General features: G+C 30.3%; 2 protein-coding genes across 2 annotated transcripts; both read left to right on the top strand.

The window, feature by feature from the left end:
• Positions 1-11610: 11610 nt before the first annotated feature.
• Positions 11611-13338, top strand: LOC105136017 (peroxidase A2-like). Its single transcript, XM_011041158.1, has 4 exons — positions 11611-11906; positions 11998-12189; positions 12360-12525; positions 12611-13338. The coding sequence occupies exons 1-4, from the start codon at positions 11688-11690 to the stop codon at positions 13027-13029; spliced, it is 996 nt and encodes a 331-aa protein (XP_011039460.1). The 5' UTR covers positions 11611-11687; the 3' UTR covers positions 13030-13338.
• Positions 13339-21083: 7745 nt separating this feature from the next.
• On the top strand, positions 21084-23508 carry LOC105136018 (uncharacterized). The gene is made up of 2 exons (XM_011041160.1): positions 21084-21349; positions 21785-23508. The coding sequence occupies exon 2, from the start codon at positions 21815-21817 to the stop codon at positions 23153-23155; it is 1341 nt and encodes a 446-aa protein (XP_011039462.1). The 5' UTR covers positions 21084-21349; positions 21785-21814; the 3' UTR covers positions 23156-23508.
• Positions 23509-23787: the final 279 nt, after the last annotated feature.

The following is a 23787-nucleotide window of genomic DNA, read 5'->3' on the forward strand; positions in this document are numbered from 1 at the left end:
AATAAGTATAGTGTAAAATTAACATGGACTTTAATGTTTGATATTAACATGTTTTGTATTTGTAATCTTGTTCATTTTTTAATACTTTACTTGTTAAATGGTTAATCTAGATTTATATTGTATAACACTTAGTACAATAAATACTTAGCACTTTCATAGCTCATACTGTATGATATAATCAATACTTATGCTATGAAAGGAGTTTGATTTATTATTAACATAACTTATAACCATGAATACCTGACAATATTTACAAGTATTAGCATTAATCGAATAAGATAACTAATGTAATCATATTAACAATTTATAATTTGATTGGAATCTCCTTTGTGTATAGTTTTCAATTGGATAATAAGAGTTTATACTATACTTGTTTAAAATACCATTAGTTGATCCTCTAACCTTAACATTTATTGTTATCATTGTTTAATCTTTACATTGATCTTCCATCTCAAAATTCTCAATAACTTCTTCTTCTTATTTTTCTTCTATTATTATTATTGTTGTTGTTGTTGTTGTTGTTGTTGTTGTTGTTGTTGTTGTTGTTGTTGTTGTTGTTGTTGTTGTTGTTGTTGTTGTTGTTGTTGTTGTTGTTGTTGTTGTTGTTGTTGTTGTTGTTGTTGTTGTTGTTGTTGTTGCTATTGTTGTTTATAATTTATACAATTAACCTCCTTGTGGTTCAATTTCGGTCTTGCTAAGTTATTTATTACTTCGACACTCCTCCACTTATAAAAAGATATTAATTTTTTGATCGTGTCAGTAACAATAATATTTTTAACCAAATAGGTTTTTAAGTTACACCTCATAGTTATATCTACAACTATATCTACAACGAGCTCCCTAGCGATCTTAAATAAATTTTAGGCTAATTGTACAAAAATTAGAATATGTACTTACAAACTATACAAAAAAAGAAAAGAAAAATATAACAATGGAGACAGATCCTTGTTAATGTCTTTTCAAATTGGAAAAATAAAAGCATGTATATCTTCTAAAATTAATTAAAAACTACAGGTATTCGTTATATCTTCTAAACTTAATTAAAACTACAGATATCGCTATAGTCGTATTCGCTATATCTTCTAAAATTAATTAAAACTACAGATATCGCTATAGTCTAATTTGAAATATTTCATGTCCTATATGTTTCAACTAGAAAAAAACAGAATTACCATTAGTTATGTCAAAGACAATTCATCATCTTCTAAAAGAATCTTAAAGACTACTTCCGGTCTCTATCTCAAAACGAAAGAGATAAGATAAAACAATAAAGAAGAAAAAAGAAAAAAGACGATACATTGAACAATATAGAAAAAACAAAACAAAAGAAATATATAGTTGAAATAGTGATAAAAAAAACGAGTGTTTCTGTGTCATATGTAGTTGATGATGAACAAGTGAATATATAATAGTAAAAAGCATTTTCACCCTTATATTTTTTTTTATGTAGCATATTTGAAACAATATATAAAACATTTATTCTTTTTTATTTCACTATATTATGTAGGTTTTAATTATTCAATAGGTTTTTCATAATAATATTTTTTCTCTCATAATATGGAAAATATATATTTCTAATATATTAAGTATTTTAATTTTTATCTAGATTTCAAAGAAAATATTCATTAAATATTCATTAATTATTTTCTTTTTAATTTTCATTTAAATTTATAAAAAATATTTATTAAATAAATTATAATTTAATTTCTAGTAGTATAAATTATAAAAAAATAATATGATTAGATAAATTAAATCTTTTCAATTTTTATTTATTGGAATCATAAGGAGAGTTTTGTTATAGAATTAAATTTGGACTCATAATCAAGGCCATGGTTAATTAGGTTGGGATACAACCCACATGGGTAAGGTTGAAGAAGACTGACGACGTAGTGCCTGTCTTCATCTTCTCCAACTAATCTCGTCGGTTTTTTAAGAGACTTGCTTAAATATACTTTTATGCATTATATACAATCTAAAATCATTTTTGAGCTTGTTTTTAACAAAATAAAAATAAAAACTACATGAAAAGACTTTTCGTAGCGTTCTACAATAAATACAACTTTCTAAATATTTTTATCTAACAAATCAGCACAAAAAATTAATTCTCAACTTTTTAGAATAAAATTTCAATTGCATGTAACTCCCAAATTTTTTTTGATGAAATTATGTAATTTTTATGCATATAAATTTCTCGCATGATTGAAAATCCCCTTCTATTTTTTATTTTTCAAATCCAATGATTGAAAGCTACTTGGTGGAAAATTAATGATTTAGATCTAAATATGAGACCGGAGAAGTGAATTTTGAAATATTTTAAGGGACATTTCGAGGAAAAAAAAATATTTCCATTGGAAGGACATTTCCCTTTTATACATTATGTTTAGGTTAGATACAAAATGAGTGCATTTATGTTTCAAAAACTGAGACAAAAAATGAATCTAGTTCTCGTCTTCTCTATCAAACATTTTTTTATCTTAGTTATATTGTTGGGTAATACATAATTTAGTGTTTCAAATTGCGAGAACTTTAACAAGTTTCCATCGATCCCTCTATTATCAGTGGAGATCTTTCTTTCTTTCCATCCACAAACATACAAGAATGGGACTTCCCCAAGGATCTTTCAACAATTTGATGGAAGTTCTGTTCTTAAATTTCTATTTTTCTACTTCGTTAGTCATTATTATGACATTTAAAATGTTTGCTCTTGCAATTTCTCCTACGAGTAGCAAAACTAATCCATGTTACAGATTTGAGCATCGTTTTGCCTTGGTATTTTAAACAAAATTAATAATGTATATCTAAGATCATACATTAAGTCCATAAAACTCTTATAAATCATTAAGTTTATTTTATAAATCTTTGGATAATTAATAATACACCCATCAATCATAAAATATATAATTTAACCAAATTTACCTATGCAAAACTTTATTGGCTTGGTTCATTATATTTGATATAATGAGGTTCATCTAATAATTTTCAGGTTATGTATATTGCCATCCCATCATTAACTTACCATGATGCTTCGTTAAAGTTAATTTGGCAAGATTGATTGAAAAAAACAAAGGTTAAGTTGGCAGGCCTAGACTTTTATTGACATTCAAGCATTGCTCGGGCACGCTTTTCCCTTGTTTTGAATGGAGACGAGGACTTCCTTGGATAGACATTACCCGTCTACAAGTCTATATTCGCATCACCATAGGCCACCACCTTTTGTTTATTTCTTTTATATTTATTAGAAGGTCCAACGTTGAGTTTGACTTGCATAAAAGAAAGTAGTTTTTTTCTCCTCCTTATTTCCAATGTCTAAAATCCCAATCATTAGGTTCAAAAAATTTATTAGTCCTCGAAATCATGCTTTAATTTCAGTTTTCACCAAATTAGGGTTTTATCGTTTCCTCAAAAATGTTTATTGGGATCGTTTTGTGCAGTACAAATTTATAGCCTTCCCAATCCATCAAGTAATGAACAATTTTAGTCATCTAAATGCTACAAATTTGTCAACACTTTCATCAATTTAAGAGGGAATATAAACCGAAGGGAGTGTGAAGCAATAACGAAGAATTGCAGGGAACAAGAGGATCATTGATAAGATTGAATTTCGAGCGATCCAGAAGATATTGTTGTGAATCTTCGTAGCAAAGAGTAGCTGTCACATGGTCTCTTTTTCGGCACAAAATTTCAGCCCTTATACGGAAACCTCGTCCCCTAAACCCAGCCTTTTCCTCACACTTTTCACATACTCACCGACAATTAATGTCTCCCGCACCCAGGAGTTTTTTCTAATCTCACAGGTTGCAAGTAAACGGAAACACACAAATCAAAAGAAAGCAACGTGCATAGAATAAGCACATCAATAATTACAAGAAAATCCAAACCTTCATTAGATTTAATAACAAACGATGTACGCAAATCTAATTGTGCGTGTTTTGTACAGAACTTTTATGACACATAGCAATGCTTTATAGCCTATATAGAAAAAAGATGAAGAAGCAGATGAATGAACATTTCCTTCATTTTGATTATGCACAAACTTTATACCACCAACTTCACCTTTTAAAACAAGAAGGTAAATTTATTGATGATTATACTAATAAATTCTATCAATTAAAGACAAGAGTAGCTAATAACAAGATATTTAAGTGATTTATGGTGGTCTATCCCATATGTGTTCTTGCAATCCCTATGAAAAATTCCAGGGCCATAGTAGAGGGCTTTAATGATAGCAAAACAACAAGATGCTAAGGTAGTCAATAGAAGTTTTTGGACAAATTATTATAACAAATAAAACAACAATAATAATAATTAGAGGTCATGTACCCTACAACTGAGACCCATTCAACATCATTAGCAGACCATGGTTCAAGATTTTGGTTTAACTTTAAAAATTGTTATATATGTGGTGAATTAAGGCATTGGGCTAGAAAGTGCAACAAACAAAAAAGTCATTTGGACAAAAATTTATTGACATAAAAGTCTAGAAATGATGTGACTAATTTTATTTATGATGACTTGGATAATAGTGCAGAGATTCTACATAGAGATGGTGGTGTTATCTTAGTTATCAAAAAGAATCTGTTGACTCTTAAAGGTAATTAGGGTAAAGATTGATGATGTATTAGTATTTTCCACTCGATGTGCACCATAAAAGATAAGGATTACAACCTACTAATAGGTAATGATAATTGTGAGAATATGAAGTCTATGAAGATAGTGAAAAGCTTCAAGGAAAGTCGAAAGCCACCATAAGCTCTATAAACTAATTTATCTAAATAAAGACACGAAGGTAATTATGGATAAATATTGTTTTTTTTTCACGGGAAAGAAGTATTTTGATAATGTTTGATGTGATGTGATATCAATAAATGTGTGCCATATTTTATTAGAAAAGCCATGATAATTGATAAGAGTGTTGTGATGGGAAAAAAATATATATACCCTCAACATTAAGGCAAAACATATAGTATTAATATTTATGAAGGAAAGGGTGGAGATAAAAACTTAGAAGGGGAAGAATTTTTTTATCCTCGTTGTAGTTTATAAAGGAGTTAAGGAGTGAACGGATAGCATATGCCCTAATACCTAGTATTAGTGATATTAGAGGGATGTTGTTGATGATAGTCGTGAAAAAATATAAGTTTTGCTAACAAAATTTATAGATTTAATACTAAAGAATTGCTTTAAGGATTACCTATAACGAGAGAGATATAACACCAGATTGACTTAATTCTGACTTTTAGCTTGCAAAAATGTTAGAATATATATTCAAAAATAAATAGGTTGAAGAGTTGCAAGGATAAGTGCAATTCTAACCCTTTTGGTTCTAAAAAAGGATAGTTTATGATGAATATGTGTGGATAATCAAGCCATTAATTGGATCATAATGAAGCATATGTATCCAATACCATAACTAAATGACACGTTGGATAAATTATCGAGTTCTAAGGTGTTTTTCAAGATTGATCTCAAAAGTAGCTATTATCATATATAAATAAAATCAGGAGATGAATGGAAGACAACCTTCAAAATATAGTATAGGTTTAATATGTTGTTTAGGCTATCAAGTGATTTTAGCACCTTCATGAAATTCATGCATAAAGTATTAAAGTTATTCATAGGTATGTTTGTTGTGATTTATTCTGATGATATCTAATTTATAATTGATCATTAAAGTTGTATTTACAGCATATGTGAATTGTATTTGACATTATGCAACAAAGGCAATTATTTATCAACCATAAAAAGTGTAAGTTCTTCACTAATGTTGTTGCTTTTTTGGATTTTTTTTATATTTGTTGATGATGTTCAGGCTAATCATTCCAACATGTAGGTGTTTATGAAGTGGTAGAATTTAAAGAGTATTAGTGATATTTAGAGCTTTTACAAATTACATCCTTCTATTAAAGATTTATATGTAAATTTAGTTCTATAATTATATCTACTATGAAGTGTTTAAAGAGATTTACTTTATAGTTGATGGATGAAATAGAAGCCAACTTTCAGTTAGTAAAGTAGAAAGATGATTGGAGCTCTTATATTAGCACTTCTTGACTTTAACAAGATATTTGAAGTAACTTGTGACGTATCGAAGATTGACATTAAAGTCAAACAACCTTAAAAAAGTAGCTGACACACTCAATAAATGGGTTGCTCTACTCAATATCATATATGCTCAGGTGATGATCTTTGCTGCTTTCCTAGAAATATATTCAAAAGACCTTTCATTAGGTATATTGCTAATTTGATGGATAAAGGTAAATGGGATAGTTTTATGTTTATAAATAGTTTTTTGTTATGTGGTCTATATTTATATGTCGATCCTAAATTGTTTTTTATAGTAACATATCGTTCATGAGTTGCATTATGAGAGACATAGATATGAATTTGATTTTTATTACAGTGGACAATTTTTTGAAGATGGACTATTTTATAGCATATTAAATGATCATGGATACATTTTATATAACCCATCTTTACTTTAACAAGATGGTTCATTTGTATGGTATTCACAAATATATTACTTTAGACAGAAACGTGAAGTTTATGAGTATTTTCTCAAAGAGCTTGTATGGGAAGTTAGATACCCAATTAAATTTTAGCAGTACTTATCATTCTCAGACATATAGATAAACAAAGGTGGTTAACCATAGCCTCGAAAACTTGTTGTGGACTTTGGTAAAAGACAAACCAAAATAATAGGATCTAGCCTTACCATAATCAAAGTTTGCTTATAACAAATCTCGAAATCAAACAACTCAATTGAATTCATTCGAGATCATTTGCAAACATAACCTTTCTTGAGTGCTTGAGTTAGCATATGTTCCTTGTATCAAATGACTAAGCATTCAAGCTGAAGGTATGGAAAATTATTTGTATGGGATTTATAAGCTGGCCAATAAAATGATTATAGATAAAAAAAAAAAAAGCCAAATATAAGGCCCTAAATGATATTAATCACATAATAATGATTTTTAAGATAGAAAACCTTGTGGGGGAACTACTTAAAACTTGAGGAGACCTATAGACTTGTGATGTTTTTAGCGTACATCATTTAATATCATATTTGGCGAAAGATCAAAACTTGAGAACGAGTTCTCTCAAACCCAAGAAAAATGATATATGGGCTAGTAAAAAGTTAAAGTTTCAAGTAGTTGGGTGAGGATTTATAATAGTTAGATATTTTTTATCAACAGATTATATAGATAACCTAACATATGCATTTATAGAGTTGTAAGACAAAATTAGGTTCAATGAGAGGTATGGTCATACCACACCAACAAAATGACATTACATTTAATATAACCTTTGGAGTTGACTCAAAATTTTCCAAGAGATTCTTAAAGTCTAGTTTTATAAAAGACCTGATTGGCTATAACTAGTAAAGCTTGAAAAGGCCTCTAAATCAGTTCTTAAAGATGTTCTTTAAGTTAATTTTGTTCTTTTTTCTTGATTTTGTTATTCTATATTATTTATGTATTTTCTATTAGTTTCATTTTTGTTTAGGAATTATGATCTTCCTTTACTTGTTAAGGCCAATTTCAAACCTATTTGAAGGCTTGTAAAGTTGCTCCGGAAACATGACTTAATAGACTTTAATTTCAAAAATAAAACTATGACTTAGAGTTCTTGAAGAATAATCATATTTCTCCTAAATACTTTGTCTTTCTGCCCTCTTATTTTTTTATTTTTGCTTTCATATGCATCAACTTCTTTATTTTTTAGCAAGTAGTAAATCATTTTGTCTCCATATTCTTCATGAACTTAGTGGTCTTTTTATTCTAGCATGTTTCAAGCAGTTTACCCCATGTTCTTTCATGAACTTGATGGCTTATAAAACATTCTAATCCATGCCCCATGTTTGACAACCTATCAGTCATGATCTCTAGATAGTTTTCTCCCATGTCTTGTTTGTAATTGCCAAAACTTCCTATGACTTTGTAATAATTGTTATCAATAAATTCACTACCTAACTATTAGCCTCTACCCACTAGTTCTTCTTTCTTTTTTTTTTCCCTAGCTTAGAAAGTCCATTATCCAAGCTCTATGTCCATTCCAAGCCAAGAAACTATGACTCAAACAAATTTGTTAGACGCTACTTGCCAAAGTTGTTGCTATCCTTATGGATAATCACTGCCTTTAGCTATAGAATTCTAGGTAGTGTGCTTGTTTAGAAATATGCTCTTGTGCCTTCTGCAATACACTTAATCAACAAGCATCAAACATATGATCATAATTTCATTAATTGAAAGGGATATACATGGATAAGATATCTAAAGGAAAATGAAAAAGAAAAGAAAAAAAATCAAGAAAATAGAGCATGTACATTACTACGTAAGGGAATAAAAAACAAAAACAAAAGTATTTTTTTCGGTTTATATGTATATTTCCATCTTTAATAGTTAGAGCATTAAATGATGGCAAGTGAGCCCTTCTCTTAATCCCACTAATTCTAAGTGTGAGCAAGTTCGGCCACAAAATTTGTTATCAGCTCATCATGCTAAATGATATATCAATGCAGAACAAAGATAGCATTACAAAGATAGAAAAGAAAATTGAGGGCATAATATCATAGAGAAAAAACAAGGGGAAAATGAAGCACCGACTCTCTGTTACGTTTCCATGAATTAATACTAAAAATTAAAAGAGGAGAATAATTCGAAACTATATAAATCCCTTTTGGTTTATCTTTTTCGCCCATATTTGTCCCATCACCCTACGGAATCATATGCTTAATCATTCTCCTGATTTCAATCATAAATTAATATTTTTCTCAGTGTGCGTTTACAAACGACTTGTACTGTGATTGCAAGAGTTCAACATCCAAGGAAATTTTTAAAATATATTATTGAGCACCGACACTGTCTGTAAAACAATATCCCTAATTTTTCTTTTAATTTTGGTTAAAAAGTAAGAGATAATCTTTGATGTTTCATTCACTGATCCTATGGTCAACTTACCATCAACTTTGATTTGTCTCGTTACTAGCTACCATGACAAACGAAGCCAGCTCAAATAGTGATCGCCTATCACTATCAAGAACACATCATTCTTACTATATATATATTTGTTGTGATCTACGAATTCTTCACTGAGAAATGTGTGCAAGAACTACTGAACCTTCCCCCTCTAATTACGGTGGAGTATTATCGAAGAAAACCCAATTGCTCTAAGAATTCAAATTATCAAGTCGCACACAAAACGCTGCCAGCATTGGTGAATTAAGAGCAAGCCACCACTCTCTGGTGAGATTTTCAACTAAGCTCCTGGATTGGTATGAGATTAAAAAAATAGTAATTAGTTATTATAAACATAATGGTTTCGAAAGCAATTTCAAAGATATAAAAGTTGATTTTTAAAGATGTCTAATTATATTTATAAATTAAAATGTTAAATATCAGTACAAGTAGAGAAAAATAATTAATAATAATTGATGAGAGATAATTAAAAATTTAAAGTACTACGTATTTTTCTGAGGGGGAAAAAACAAACAAAAAATAATTATGTTGCATAGTATCCTTTCAGTAATTAACTCCTCTTCCACAGGGGAACAAAAGCAATTTCAGCCCCAAATCAGGATACTACAGTGAATTTATTACGTGGAAAATTATGCTGAAAATCCAAGTTGGCAAGATTCTATGGAAGAGAATCTCAAATTGTATTGTACAATTATTAAACGTTCACCTTGAAGGGGGGACAGGAGCCTTGGCTCTAGTGACTAAAAGTCTTCGTGGAACAGGGTGTCTTGGCTAGCTAAAACTAAAATATTTGACAATACCTATGTTGTGTGCAATGTTTGGTTTTATTTATTTATGTTCCATGATTTTTTTTTCTGATGAAACAATTTAAGGACTATATTTGTCAAGAGGATGAAGAGGGAGAATGATAAATTAAGTAAAATGAAATTATATGAAGAAAAATGATGAAGGAAGTAATTGTTTAACCAATAAGAGAGAGTTAAAAAAAAAATGAATCAATCTATTCAATCGAAAGCATTAATTATTACAAGGAAATGAGAGGATATTGAAAATTATAAGTAAAAAGAATTGAGTCATTATTCCTTGTGTAGAAAGAAAGATACACCCAACCTCTTTCTTATTGTCTTCTATTTCTTTGATTGAAGCACATTCATAAAAAAAAATTAAAAATTAAAAATATGATAGTTTTTGTATTTTAAAAATATTTTTTTAAAATAAAAATATTTTATTTTTATTTAAAATTAATATTTTTTATATTTTCATATTATTTTATGTGCTGATATTAAAAATATTTTTTTTAAAATTAAAAAATTATTTTAATATATTTTTAAATAAAATATATTTTAAAACCCGAATCTCATACACAGCCTCACTGAAGAATCAAGGTAGCCATCTCCACCATATATATATATATATATATATATATAGGCGTGCCCCCGTCGGGATAACCCTGCCCTATGTATCGACTAATAACCTTTAAAATGAGGGATGTTGACGGACGATGCCAAGCTCACGCTATGGAGTAGATGGATAGTTGACAAGGAGAGGCGTTTCACCAGGTGAAAGGGACGCAGGGGGTATCCCGGCAGGGGAACGCCTAACAATACCAAAATTGCGTTAGTGAGAGCAGTCAGAGACTAATTTATAAGCACATAACAGTGCCAATTGTCCATGAGAATTCACACAGTTCAGTCTCAGCCAATCTAACCACTAATCCAAACGCGTAGTCTGCAATGGTTCCCGTGTTTTATGAGTTAATCGCTTCCAGTGAAGATTGATTAATCATAGCTAGCTGTTACATGCATTAATATATTGTTTGTTACTTGATCTCCTTGCTTTCTTGCTTTCAAACACCTCAAACTTTTACGCGGGGCATGGTGTGGATGCGCTTGTGAACAAGAAGATAAAACAGAGCTCGCGAAGAAGCCTGGGTATGTTAAACGCGAGTTTGAAAAAAAAAAAAACCCATTACTTTAAATTCAATAGCTGGATTAGCCTTGATTTTTGCAAGAAGGTGCTACAAGCCAAGTTTTATAGCGAGTCAACTCGTTGTAATCAGAAGAAGTCCAAAAAATCTTTAAATTAGATTTAGAACAGGTTCTTTTTGTAATGTTAATTTTTTTTTTACTAAACTTTGAATTCTTTTGATTAGATTGGTTTTTTACTTTTATATAAACAGATATTTCAAAAATTATCCAAGTTTTCTCTACCCAATTTTTTATAATTTCGGACAGTAACATTAAGGTTAAAGAATTCTAGTTTTTACGCGTAAAACTTTCACTATTCTTAAATATAAAAAGGTTTGTGTTTTTTTATTTTGATGCTACTTTTTTAAAAGCGAATTTATTATATTTCTACGAAGATAAAGACCGTTTCTTCTTTTTTTTTGCTTCTTGATACTTGGGGTTGGGGAATCACCTTTATAATAATGTTACAGGGAGAAATGTGTATACGTATACAGATTCAGAAGACATTTTAAGCTGACTATATACGTATACAGATTGAGAAGACATTTTAAGCTGACTACTCGTTTTCTTAAAGGTTAATCTTACTATTAACAAACAGAGACGACTCCTTGCCGAATACGAGCTACGTATAGTGAATGTGACAGTTTTCTATATATTGGCTAACCAAACTAGTCGCTGATGCACAAAATAAGAGACAGAGAAAAGCCTTCTGTTTAATTGCTTCTTGTTCTGTTCAAGAAGAACAATGTCTCCTCCTCCTTCTACTAGTTTCTTTTCAGTGACAATAGTCTTGCTAGGAATGATGCTGCCCCAGTCGAAAGCTCAATTAAACACAACTTTTTACGCTAATACATGCCCCAATGTGTCTAGCATCGTTAGCAACGTTGTTCAGCAGGCTTTTCAATCTGATTCTCGGATTGGCGCCAGCCTTATTCGCCTCCATTTTCATGATTGCTTCGTCAATGTAAACTGAATATCATCATTTAATTTCTTTGAAGTGGTTTTTAATTTACACTTGACATTTTGTTGATGAATAAATTTGATTTTGTGGACAGGGATGTGATGCTTCAATTCTACTAGACAACAGTTCAAGCATACTCAGCGAAAAATTTGCCGCGCCCAATGTTAACTCCACTCGGGGTTTCGGTGTTGTTGACAACATCAAGACTGCCGTGGAGAATTCTTGCCCTGGTGTTGTCTCCTGCGCTGACATTCTTGCACTTGCTGCCGAATCATCTGTTTCTCAGGTAATTACTTAGTCCATAAACTGAACTTGTTCTCGGAACTCTTCATTTTGCTTGATTTGGCAAGTCAATGTGATCTGTGTATGCTCAGAAGTTTTCGCAAGTGAAATATTCTATGAAAGGCCGAAAAAACACGAAGCCATGACATACTCTGCTTTTAATGATGCTTGTAGTCAGGAGGTCCTTCATGGAGTGTTCTGCTGGGAAGAAGGGATAGTCTAACAGCAAATCAGGCAGGAGCCAATACATCAATCCCTTCTCCTTTTGAAGGCCTAAACAACATCACTGCAAAGTTCTCTGCAGTAGGTCTAAACACCAATGACCTTGTCGCATTATCTGGTAATTATACCTCAAAAATCAAAACTGGATCCAGAATTATGGAAATCCAACACTAATATATTTTTATTTATTTTTTAATTTCCAGGAGCACACACATTCGGACGTGCACAATGTCGAACATTTAGCAACAGGCTGTACAATTTTAGCAACACAGGCAACCCTGACTCAACATTAAACACAACATACTTGACTACTCTGCAACAAATATGTCCACAAAATGGCAGTGGAACTGCTTTGGCCAACCTTGATCCTACAACTTCAGATGCCTTTGACAATAATTACTTCACCAACCTACAAAACAATCAAGGTCTTCTCCAATCAGACCAAGAGTTATTTTCCACATCTGGCTCTGCCACAATCACTCTTGTCAATAACTTCAGCAGCAACCAAACTGCCTTCTTCCAGAGTTTTGTTCAGTCAATGATTAATATGGGTAATATTAGCCCATTAACTGGGAGTAGTGGAGAGATCAGGTCAGACTGCAAAAAGGTGAATGGAAGTTAGGTTATGCGATCCTTATGTAGAGGAGCTCATTGTTTTGGAAAAGAAAAACAACCATTATTATATGAGGCAGACGTGCTTTTAATTAAAGAAAGAAAAATCAAATGTTTGTTTTCAATTAGGGTGGCAAGTTGCAGGAAAGTAAGGGAAAAACAAGTAATTTATCATGGGAACTTCTGGAGTTGTCAAATATTTGTTGGGGTTAGCTTTATAATTGCTCTTTGAATGGTCAAATATTTCGTTTATGTATCATTGGTGTATCCTAAAGTCATATGACATTATAAAAAAAAAAAAAGATGTATTTGATGGATTGAGACAGATATTAATTACTTTGGTATAGCGAATAAAAGTAGAAATCAAAACAAAGAGCTTTATCACCGCAAGTAATTGTGTCCTCGAAACTAGCCTCCGCGTGATTTATATTGCCGCAAGAGATCATGATATCTAGAATGAAGGGAAATAATATTATAATTTGCGTTTTGGATAAATGAAAGTTGTTATTCACAAATCAATATTAATAATCACTATTAACATTTAACAAAGAAATACCAAAACAAAAGGGTGTTTGTACGGTGATCAACATTGTTAACCGAGGTTCACTATTCATTAAAAAGTTGATGACCATTTTTTCATTTAGATCTCTTTAAGTTTTTTTATTTGGATATTAAACATTATTTCTATGCAATTTAATCTTTAAAAAGTTACATAAGCATCGATCCAAATGCTAAATTTTGTTTCTCTTTGTAGAAAAATGATAATTTTACTATGTTTTCAAACACTTTGCTTTACCTAATTATACATCATATCAAAATTAGAAAGCATCTGCTTACCAAATTCAAAATCAAATACAATATCATCATATTGCAATACCACACCATACAATTCTCCACCTAACGATACTAGTAGTGCAATAGCCTTTTTAACTCTACCAATAAAAAAGTCTTTTTTTATTTTTTATATACTTATGATAGGTTAGCAAGAATTGCCGCTGGCAATGGAAAAAAAAAAGATTTTTCATCACCATTTGTTAAGGTGAAGACTTTGTTATTTTTTATATAATATAAACATGCTAATTTTTCATGCATACTCTAACCAAAAACTATTTCGTACATAGAAAAATCATTTATAATTCATATCAGAGCTATCTTCATTTGAAAATTTTGTTTCTTCAAGACATCATAAGTCAAAGTCCTGAATTACCACAACTACTTCAACTCATTAATCAACGATTGAAGACAAACATCTATATTCCTACCTAGACTATTAGGAACATGTATAATTGTAGATAAAAATATAAACTTCAGTCTTATACACATCCCAAGAGGCAAGTTGTAAACTATGAGAATCACTGGCTAACAAAAATAAAGAGTCATAAATGACCTAAATGGATTGAATTTGTTGTGATCATTAGAAGTGTGCATCATGACTTTACCTACCGCATTATGTGAATGATGTCATATTAAGTACTCAAAGTCTTTATAAATATGAATAATCTTTATAGTCTAAGAGTAATTAAGAAGTATTTAAGTTTTCTATATACAACTAGAGTCATTCACCTAGTAGATCTGATTTTATACAAGTATACCCATAAGTTATGCACTCAATCAAATTTACATTTTCAAGGTAGTACAACATGCATAAGTTTGAACACATATCAAATTTCTAGTATCCTATACCAAGGGATTTCATCATAGATTTAACAATATAGAAGTTTTCTTTCAGCTTATTTTTTTAGGTAAAATGCTTCTTTTTTATTCAATAATTTTGTTAAAATTGGCCTTACTCATCCCATGATTTAACTTGATGGTGAATACATGTGCAACGACTGATAATTTAGTGTAATTTATGTATCTATCCTATAATGATTCATCAGAGTTTTTCAAAAGATTAAAAAAATTGGTCACATCTACATTTTGTTATTTATCTATGATTGAAAATTCACTTGCATGACCCTAATTCATTTATATCACATCCATTATCGTACTCCAATAAGAATTACTATTATCATCTACAAGTCCATGCACGTTTCTAAACTACAAGTTGACTTAATTATCCTTTATATCATGGTATCGTAAGTGGGGCTAAGCATTTTCAGTCTAATCTAGTTTTGGACCAAAATAAACAACTAAACTGATTTTATTTTATTTTTAGTTTTGTAATAGAACCAAACCAAAAACCGGTTCAAACTGAAATTTTTATACTTGCTTTCATTTTCTAAAAAATCAACTCCAATTTTCATTTTGTTCTCCTTGTCCAAAAGTTAAACCCAGTAAAAAAATACACAAAACAAAAGGATTTGACTACAAAAAAAACAAAGAGAAAATCAAAAGTTATTGAAATGTAAAATCATCAAAAAGCATGAAGGAGAAGAATACAGATTTGAGAGATGAGAGACAAGAAAAGCATCAATAGCATTGATATAGAAATTGTTGAGAGTGCAAAGTTTTTAGATCTTGATTTCTCTGAAATCTCAAGAAAACCTTTTCATGGTAAGCAAAACAAGTGCGGGGATATTTGGTGGTAGCTGTGTTGGTATTGATTCAAGTAAACTAGTAGTAAGCTCTCTTTATTGTATGATTTCCTCTAATTCGTCAATGAAATCTAGGTCCAATCATTCAAATTCTCTCATGGAATCTAATACCCAGGATCCATCACTAATTGATTTAAAGCTAGGGAGAGGCTAGAGATGCTAAAAAAAAAAGGAAAGCAAAGCGAGGAGGACAAAAGCCAGCACACACTCAGACAAGAGAGCCCAATAAGAGGGAACAGATAAGAATGGCAAAGATGCACAGGATAATAGGTTTTTGAAAGAGAGATTTTTTCTATCTAAGAAGAAGAAGATAGATTTTAGAGTGAAAGACAGAGAGTAGAGAGAAGGGCAGCTGGGAATGTTGAAATTTAGGGTTAGAAGAAAATATGTTATTTATACTTGTTTTAGAAGGAGGGGGCAACTATGTAAACTATAATTTGTTAGGGTTAATGTGTAGAAAGCGTTTTTCATTTCTAAACCGAACCAGTTTGGTTCGGTTCGGGTTGTCTGGTTTAAGCACTACAAAACCAGAAACCGAACTGAACCGGATATTTTTCTAAATATTCTAATCGATTTTTTCGGTTTGATTTTTTTTAGTTATTTTTTTTCCGGTTTTCTCGGTTTAATGGGTTTTTTGGTTTTTTTGTTTACCCTTAGTTGTAAGGAACATATGGTTCTTCACATGTAAATAAGCACAAGTATTTCTTTATGAATCATTTTTGTAAAAGATGTATCATAACAATATCTGAATCAAGAAACTTTTTATTTTTAGATATTGTACATGGACATCTAACATCACCTCCATTATAATAATCCATTTTATTAGGTGCCATGACCAAACTGTATTGAGTCTGGTTACCAAGCCAGAACCAATGCTTTAAATCTAGCCACAACCAAACCCCATCTGATTTTGATGGTTATGTAGCTAAACCCAATGTTTTTAGATATAGCTTTGGGTATGGCGGTTAAGCCAGACCTAGCAGGAATGGGTCTAGCTAGGCGACGAGACTCAGCAAGAATTTTTGACTAAACAAAAAAAAAAGACAATGCTCTATTTGATGATATAATATTGTCTATAGCACAAATACTCCATGTCAAAAAAAATATTGAGATAATATTTTAAAAAAAAATTATTTCTTTAGATTATCACATCAAAATTATACAAAAACATAAAAAAATATTAATTTGATGTAAAGAAAAAAATTAAAAATTTAAATTTTTAATATCATTTTTGAAACGCGAAGACAAACATACTTTAATTAAAAAATTCAATCCAACATGAAATGATAAAAAAATATTATCACCAAATTTTTGTATAATATGAAAAAAAAATCACATCAATTTATTTTCTCTTTACAGTATGAAAAAAAATCAATAAGAAAAAAGAAAAAAATTAAGAGAAAAATAAAAAAATTGAAAATATCTTGAAAAGAAAAAACATTGTTGACGGTGTATTGGGTGTTGTTCTATTATTCATGGTGCTCCTATAGAAAATATTTTATTTGAAGATGGTGATGGTGCAAATACATTTTATGCTTTTAATCCAACTCAAGCATTTTTACATTTGAAAAAAATTATTATTAACACGCTGCAGTGTGCAGACTCATATGTTAGTTATTATGTTATTACATAATGATTATTTTATAAAATATTGTTTTAAAAAAATATACTGAGATAGTATTTTTTTTTAAATAATTTTTTTATATCATCACATCAAAATAATATAAAAACATCAAAATATATTAATTTAAATTAAAGAAAAAAAATATTAATAGACTCGGTATAATTTTTTACTAAACATAGAAAAGACAACGCACTCTATTGTGTTACAGTGTCGTCCACAGTGCAAACATTTAATGTCTACAATGTAATAAGTCTGTTTTTTTAATTTTTAAAATTAATTTTTTTATCATCACATCAAAATAATAAAAAAAATCAAAATATATTAATTTCAATTAAAAAGATATTAATTAATTTTTTTATTGTCTCAATTTCCTTGAGTCTAGCTATCTAGCCAGATCCCACAATATTTTTTAATTAAATATAAAAAACAATGTTTTTTATAGCACTATAATATTGTTCATAGTATATAATGTTTTATATCTACAATGTAGTCTGCAGTATAATAAATTTATATCTATAGTAAATATGCAGTTTTTTTTTTCCAGGTCTTTTTAGAGTACAGAGTAATATAGATAACGTCATTCAACAATATATTTATACACCATGTAAAATCCTTATCAAGGATGGGGACACCAATATGACAACAAATAAATTGATATCTCACGTATTAGCAATCAAGCGACATATGTTTTTTTTAGCATTCTAATGGTTTTATTTGTTTTTGTATTTTAAAAGTATTTTTAAAAAACAATTAAATTTTTTTTTTATATTAATTTTAAATTAATATATTTTTAGTGTTTTCAAATTATTTTGATGTGCTGATATCAAAAATAACTTTTAAAAAATAAAATAGCATGTATTTTGGCACGAAAAGCTATTTGAAAAGCAACTGTAACCATACTTCTAAAAAATTAACTTGAAAACTTCTTAACTTCAATCCTAAATTAATTAACAAAATACTAAAAAAGATGGTGTTTTTCCTAAACATCATCTTTGGAATTACTATTTATTTTATAAGTGTTTTTTTTATATAAAAAAAATCAATTTAAATATTATTATTTAACATTTGATTCATTGGAGTTTGAACTTCATTAATTATTTTGATTTGCTTTCTATAAGATTATTTAAACCTCATAAACCAAGTCATATATTTGGATGGTTAACCCGATTGTCTCGAGTTTTTTTTATTAACTTTTTTTGTTCAATTTCATCCTTCAATATTTTATTGATTGGTAATTAGACTTCATGATTTGTTTTTATTTGCTTTTTATGAGTTATCATGGTCTAATAACTCGAGTTACAAGTTTAGTGGGTTAGCTTGGGTTTTAAAGTTAATTTTTTAGTCCTTTTTGTAAATTGTTGTTTTTTTTAAAAAAAAAAATCAGCCTTCAATATTTGGTTAATTGATAATTGTACTTCATAATTTGTTTTTAATGGTGTTATCTAAGTCTCATAACTTAAGTTACGAGTTTGGTTATTTTTATCAATTTTCTTTCTATAAGATTATTTTGGTCTTATAACTCGTATCATAAATTTGACGTTTTAATATAAGTTGAATTGTGTTTTTTAAAATTAATTTTTTTTTATCCTTGAACTTTAGGTCGATGGAAATTGAGTTATGGCTTAGATCAAGGATTTTTGTTTTTTTTTTAATTTAAGCTTGCAATTAACCACCTAAGTCACTTGATGAGTTAACTTAAAATCCATGTAATTTAGTCAAAACCCTAGAAAAGACTAGGTCAACTTTTTTTCGACAAAACAATATTATTTTGTGTTTATTTTTAAAACAAATTATCCAAAACAGAATTATTTTGAACCAAAATTAAAAATAATAATAATTGAATTAAGTTAACTAGTTAAATTCACTATCTGGGTCATTAACTGAACTAAATATCTTAATTCTTAACCCTAAAAAACCGATCATTTTTTTACTTTATTTGATATTGTGATCCAATCATATTTTAAAAAACTTTTAAGATTTTATTTTTTAATTTTAAATTAATTTTTAATTAATATTTTTAAATTATTTTAATATAATAATATTAAAAATAAATTTTTAAAAATAAAAAAAAATATTATTTTAATATTTTTAATTAAAAAATACTTTAAAAAATAACTTATTCCACACCTTCAGATTAAGGTGCCGTTTGTTTACGCAGCTCCGGCTGCGTTTTAATTAAAACGCAGTTTGCAGCCGTTTGGTAAAAAGAAAAATTAGTTTACTGTGTATGGGTCCCACATAATTTTAACGTTTAAAACACAGTTAATAATAAAAGGCAGATAAATACTACTTTTCATTCACTATACACGTTAATTACACTGTTTCAGTGAACAATGCAATTCACTGCACTGTTCACAGTGAATTGCACTGTTTACGTGAAAAGTGCTTCTACAGGGTTTTTTTTTTTTAGAATTCATTTAATTTTATTATATATTTTTAAGTGTTAATTTAATTAATATTTTTTTAAGTGTTAATTTTATTAATATTCTTTAATTTTATTAATGTTTTTTTAGTGTTAATTTTATTAATATTTTTTAATTTTATTAATATTTTTTTAAGTGTTAATTTTATTAATATTTTATTTATTTCATGATATAATAAGAGTAATTAATTCTATAATAGTTAAATTTAAAATCATCAATATTAATATATATTTTTAAAAATTATTTTATAACTTTAATATCAAAAGTTTTTTTAACCAAATACATTAAATTACTTTTTCTTTAACTTCAATTTCAACTACAGTTTTAACCAAATATCTATTTTTTCAAATCTACCTCAACTAAAAGTACTTTTTAAAAAACAATTTTTTTCAAATCACAACCACACATCTATAGCAACACCAAACACACCCTAACTCTTTATCTTTATCGCAACACCAAACACACCCTAACTCTTTATCGTCACATTCCTGTTATGGGCCCGGCAATGTGCCCACAGTTATCTTGACCGTCGATCAGTCATAAATCAAACGAATATCATGACGTCTAGTCAGCGATGTGGCCAAAACTTTACCGCAGATTATATTAATACTACTTATGAGTCCTCTCTAAACTCCACACGAAATTCACACGCTCAGAGCATCCTCTCTCTCCCCTCTAAATTCCCACCACACACACACACACACACACACAATCTCCTCTTCCAAAGCATATTTATCCTCTTTAATAAAATAAGACATCATTTATTAAACCTAACCTGGTGTTAATAAGGCTTTACAAATTAACCGGTTTAAAAAATTATATTTAAAATTTTAATATGAAAAAGTTTTGAAAAAGTAGATATAAATATAAGCTATAAAAAATATAACATATAGTATATTTACAGCACATTGAAAAATTTAAAAATAATTAATGTAGATATAGATTTAAAAAAAATATAAAATGTGGTATAATTATGGAAATTCAAAAACAATACATGTGGATGTAGTTATATATAGTTATCACAAATTAAAAAACAATACATATAGATAAAAAAAACTATAAAAAAATATATAAAATGAATAGAAATTATAAAAATAAATGTGAAGTCTGATGCTACTCCACATTGAGAAATTAAAAATCAATTCATATAAATATAAACTATATATAATTATTTTATATTGAAAAATTAAGAAATAATCAAAATAATCAGTATAAATATAAGCTAGGTTACAAGAATAGATATGTGAAACTAAGAATTCATAAATTAATTTTTATATTTTTAAAATTTATTAAAAAAATATAAAATATATATATAAAAAACAATTTGTTCTCACTCAAGTTACACAATGTCATCCAGGTTTCATAATAATGCATTTAACATCCATCTCTACCTTTCAATTCCCCGCCAACAATCCCACATCCATACTCCATCTGATCATCTGCTACCCCACCCACATTCCTCATTTTGCTGATTAGCTGGTCCCACATTACTCTCCACCGTCCGATTACACCCGATTTCCATCTAAACATTATCACATACAATCCCTCTGCCCCCCTCTCTGTTAAAGACTTCAACTCATTCACATCTCACACGCTCACCTCTCTCTCGGTGTATAGACAAGATTTTGCTAATCAAGAAGAGGGATCACAACCACGTATGTCGAGTCTACTCGGAGCTAACTCAGCACCGAGTCTCGAAAGAATCTTTATCTGATTTACCGAGATCGTCTGTTTAAGTATCATCAGGTCTTTCAATCTTCTTCTTTTCACATTTCTCTTCATAATTTGCTCCGTTTTAGCTTAAATTATTTGTAATTTTGTTTTTCGTTTAATTTTTCCTATTTGATTACTGTAAAATCCATTAGTTCAAAGTTGCACTCTCGGTGACCTTTAACTAGGGTTTCCATGGTGCAAGTAAATTGGGATTTTTTTTAATTTGTGGTTTTTAGTTTTGGGTTTTTGATTAATTCACGGGACTTCTTATCTGGGTTTGTGTAATTTGTGGTGAATTGTGGATTTTATGATATGCATCTTGAAATTTGTGGGTTTGATTGTTGGTACTGTGAAGGGAGGGATTTTTATCTGGGTTTGTGGAATTGGTGATATAGTTAACTTGGTTCGCTTATTTGGTGAGAGAGTTGATATTTTAATCTGACTCTGTAGTGTTTTTGTTAATTTTAGGGTTTTTGATCTGGAATTGTTGAATTTGGGATGGATGAGGAGACATCTGATACTATGAATCTTGATTTGAATCTCGGTCCCGGTCCTGAGGCTGAATCAGAATTAGAAGCACCTAATGATGCAGTGAATTTGGATGATTGGGTTGATGACCCTATCGCTAGAATTAGGGAAACTGTCAGATTGAGGGCTCGACAACGCAGGAGATGGAGACAATTTCAACTTCCACTACAAAGCCAAAGCCTTTCAGTGGAACTGAATCAACTGATGGGTAATCCTGGCCATGTGGGCACATTACAGGCTGGTGAGGGAAGTGTTGCTGCTGAAGAAAGAACAAATGAAGCACCTAAATTGTGCGAAAATAACAATGTTTTTTTGGAAGATGAGGTGTCAGAGAAAAAGGATGCTGTTGAGAAGACCAGTGAGATTGATGGGAGCTTCTTTGATTGCAATATTTGTTTGGATTTGGCTACAGACCCTGTTGTTACTTGCTGTGGTCACTTGTTTTGTTGGCCATGCCTCTACCAGTGGTTGCATGTTCATTCAGATGCGAAAGAATGCCCGGTTTGCAAGGGAGAGGTGACCATGAAAAATGTGACCCCAATTTATGGCCGTGGATGTACAACCCGTGAGCCAGTAGAGGATACAAATCTGGAGATCCCTATTAGGCCTCATGCACGGCGGGTTGAGAGTTTGAGACAAACTGCTTCAAGGCATCTTTACAGCTTCCCAGTGGAGGAGATGCTTCGGCGACTTGGAAGTAGACTTGATTTCGCTCAGGATTTGTCTCTGCCACAGGACTCAAATGGTTCCCGTGGAGTTGCTGATAGGACCCAATCCCTTCTGAATAGGATTATGACATATAGGGGAATGCGAGCTGAGCAAAATCCTATCGGACCTCCTGATGAGATAGTGGATTTAACTCAGACCAGCCCAAGTAGCCCTTTGGGAGGGCATGCGCGTCGGCTTCATGACATAGTAGATTTAATACATTCTGGCACAGCCAGCACGGAAACAGGATCTGCTCGTCGGGCAAATATGCTGCTACCTCAAAGATCACATCCACACTCTCAAAGATCTTCATCCCACACTGCATTTTCTCCTTTGAATTCATCTGAAGGGTTAGTTGAAACATATTTCCGAACCCATACCATAGGGAGGAATCACGAGCAGCCCCAGCCTGTTGATGATAGGGATTCTTTCTCAAGCATTGCTGCTGTTATAAACTCGGAGAGTCAAATGGACACTGCTGCGGAAATTGATTCTCTGGTCTCCCTGTCAACTTCCTCTTCCAGAAGAAGAAATAATGCTTCGAGAGTCTCTGATGTGGACAGTGGGGACTCTCGTGCACCTAGAAGGCGGAGATTGATTTAGGAAGATAGAATCCATCTAATTATTCTCATCCTCCGGGAAGTAGCCCTAGATGCAACATTGAAACCCATATGTGAGTGCTACCTGATTATAGTGCTTTCACTTCATAAAGTTTTCGCCTTCTGCCACAGTTTTGGACATTTCATAAGGTGATTATAAATCTTCCAATGCTTTGCTGCTCCTTGTACTTTGTATGAGATATTGCTGTTCTCATTTTAAAAGCTTTTGCTTCCAATATCTATGGAAAGGTAAATTTGTAACGGAGCAAGTACGCCGATTTATCACCTCCCATTGTACATAAAGCTTCATATTGATGGAAAACTGTTAGATTTTCCAATATTAATTTTGTTGCCATAGTACGAGGTTATTTAGTTATTGTTCCTCCCAGCGACAAAGGTTCTTTCTAAATAATACAGGGAAATCACGAAATGCGATATTTTGTATGGCTGTTTGTAGCAAAGAGGTCAAGGTTTCGATTTTCTACAGAGACTACATAGGTTTCTGCTCTTCCATCCGGCCTGTCACTCAAGTGACAAGCCCCTTTCATCCCTCCTCTGCTTCCAGCTATTCAATTAGCACAGAAGAAATTGGTAAATGATATTGCAATTATCATTCTAAATTAAGTTTATAAAAAA

Source organism: Populus euphratica, unplaced genomic scaffold, assembly GCF_000495115.2.
Source record: "Populus euphratica unplaced genomic scaffold, PopEup_1.0 scaffold156.1, whole genome shotgun sequence".
NCBI classification, from domain to species: Eukaryota; Viridiplantae; Streptophyta; class Magnoliopsida; order Malpighiales; family Salicaceae; genus Populus; species Populus euphratica.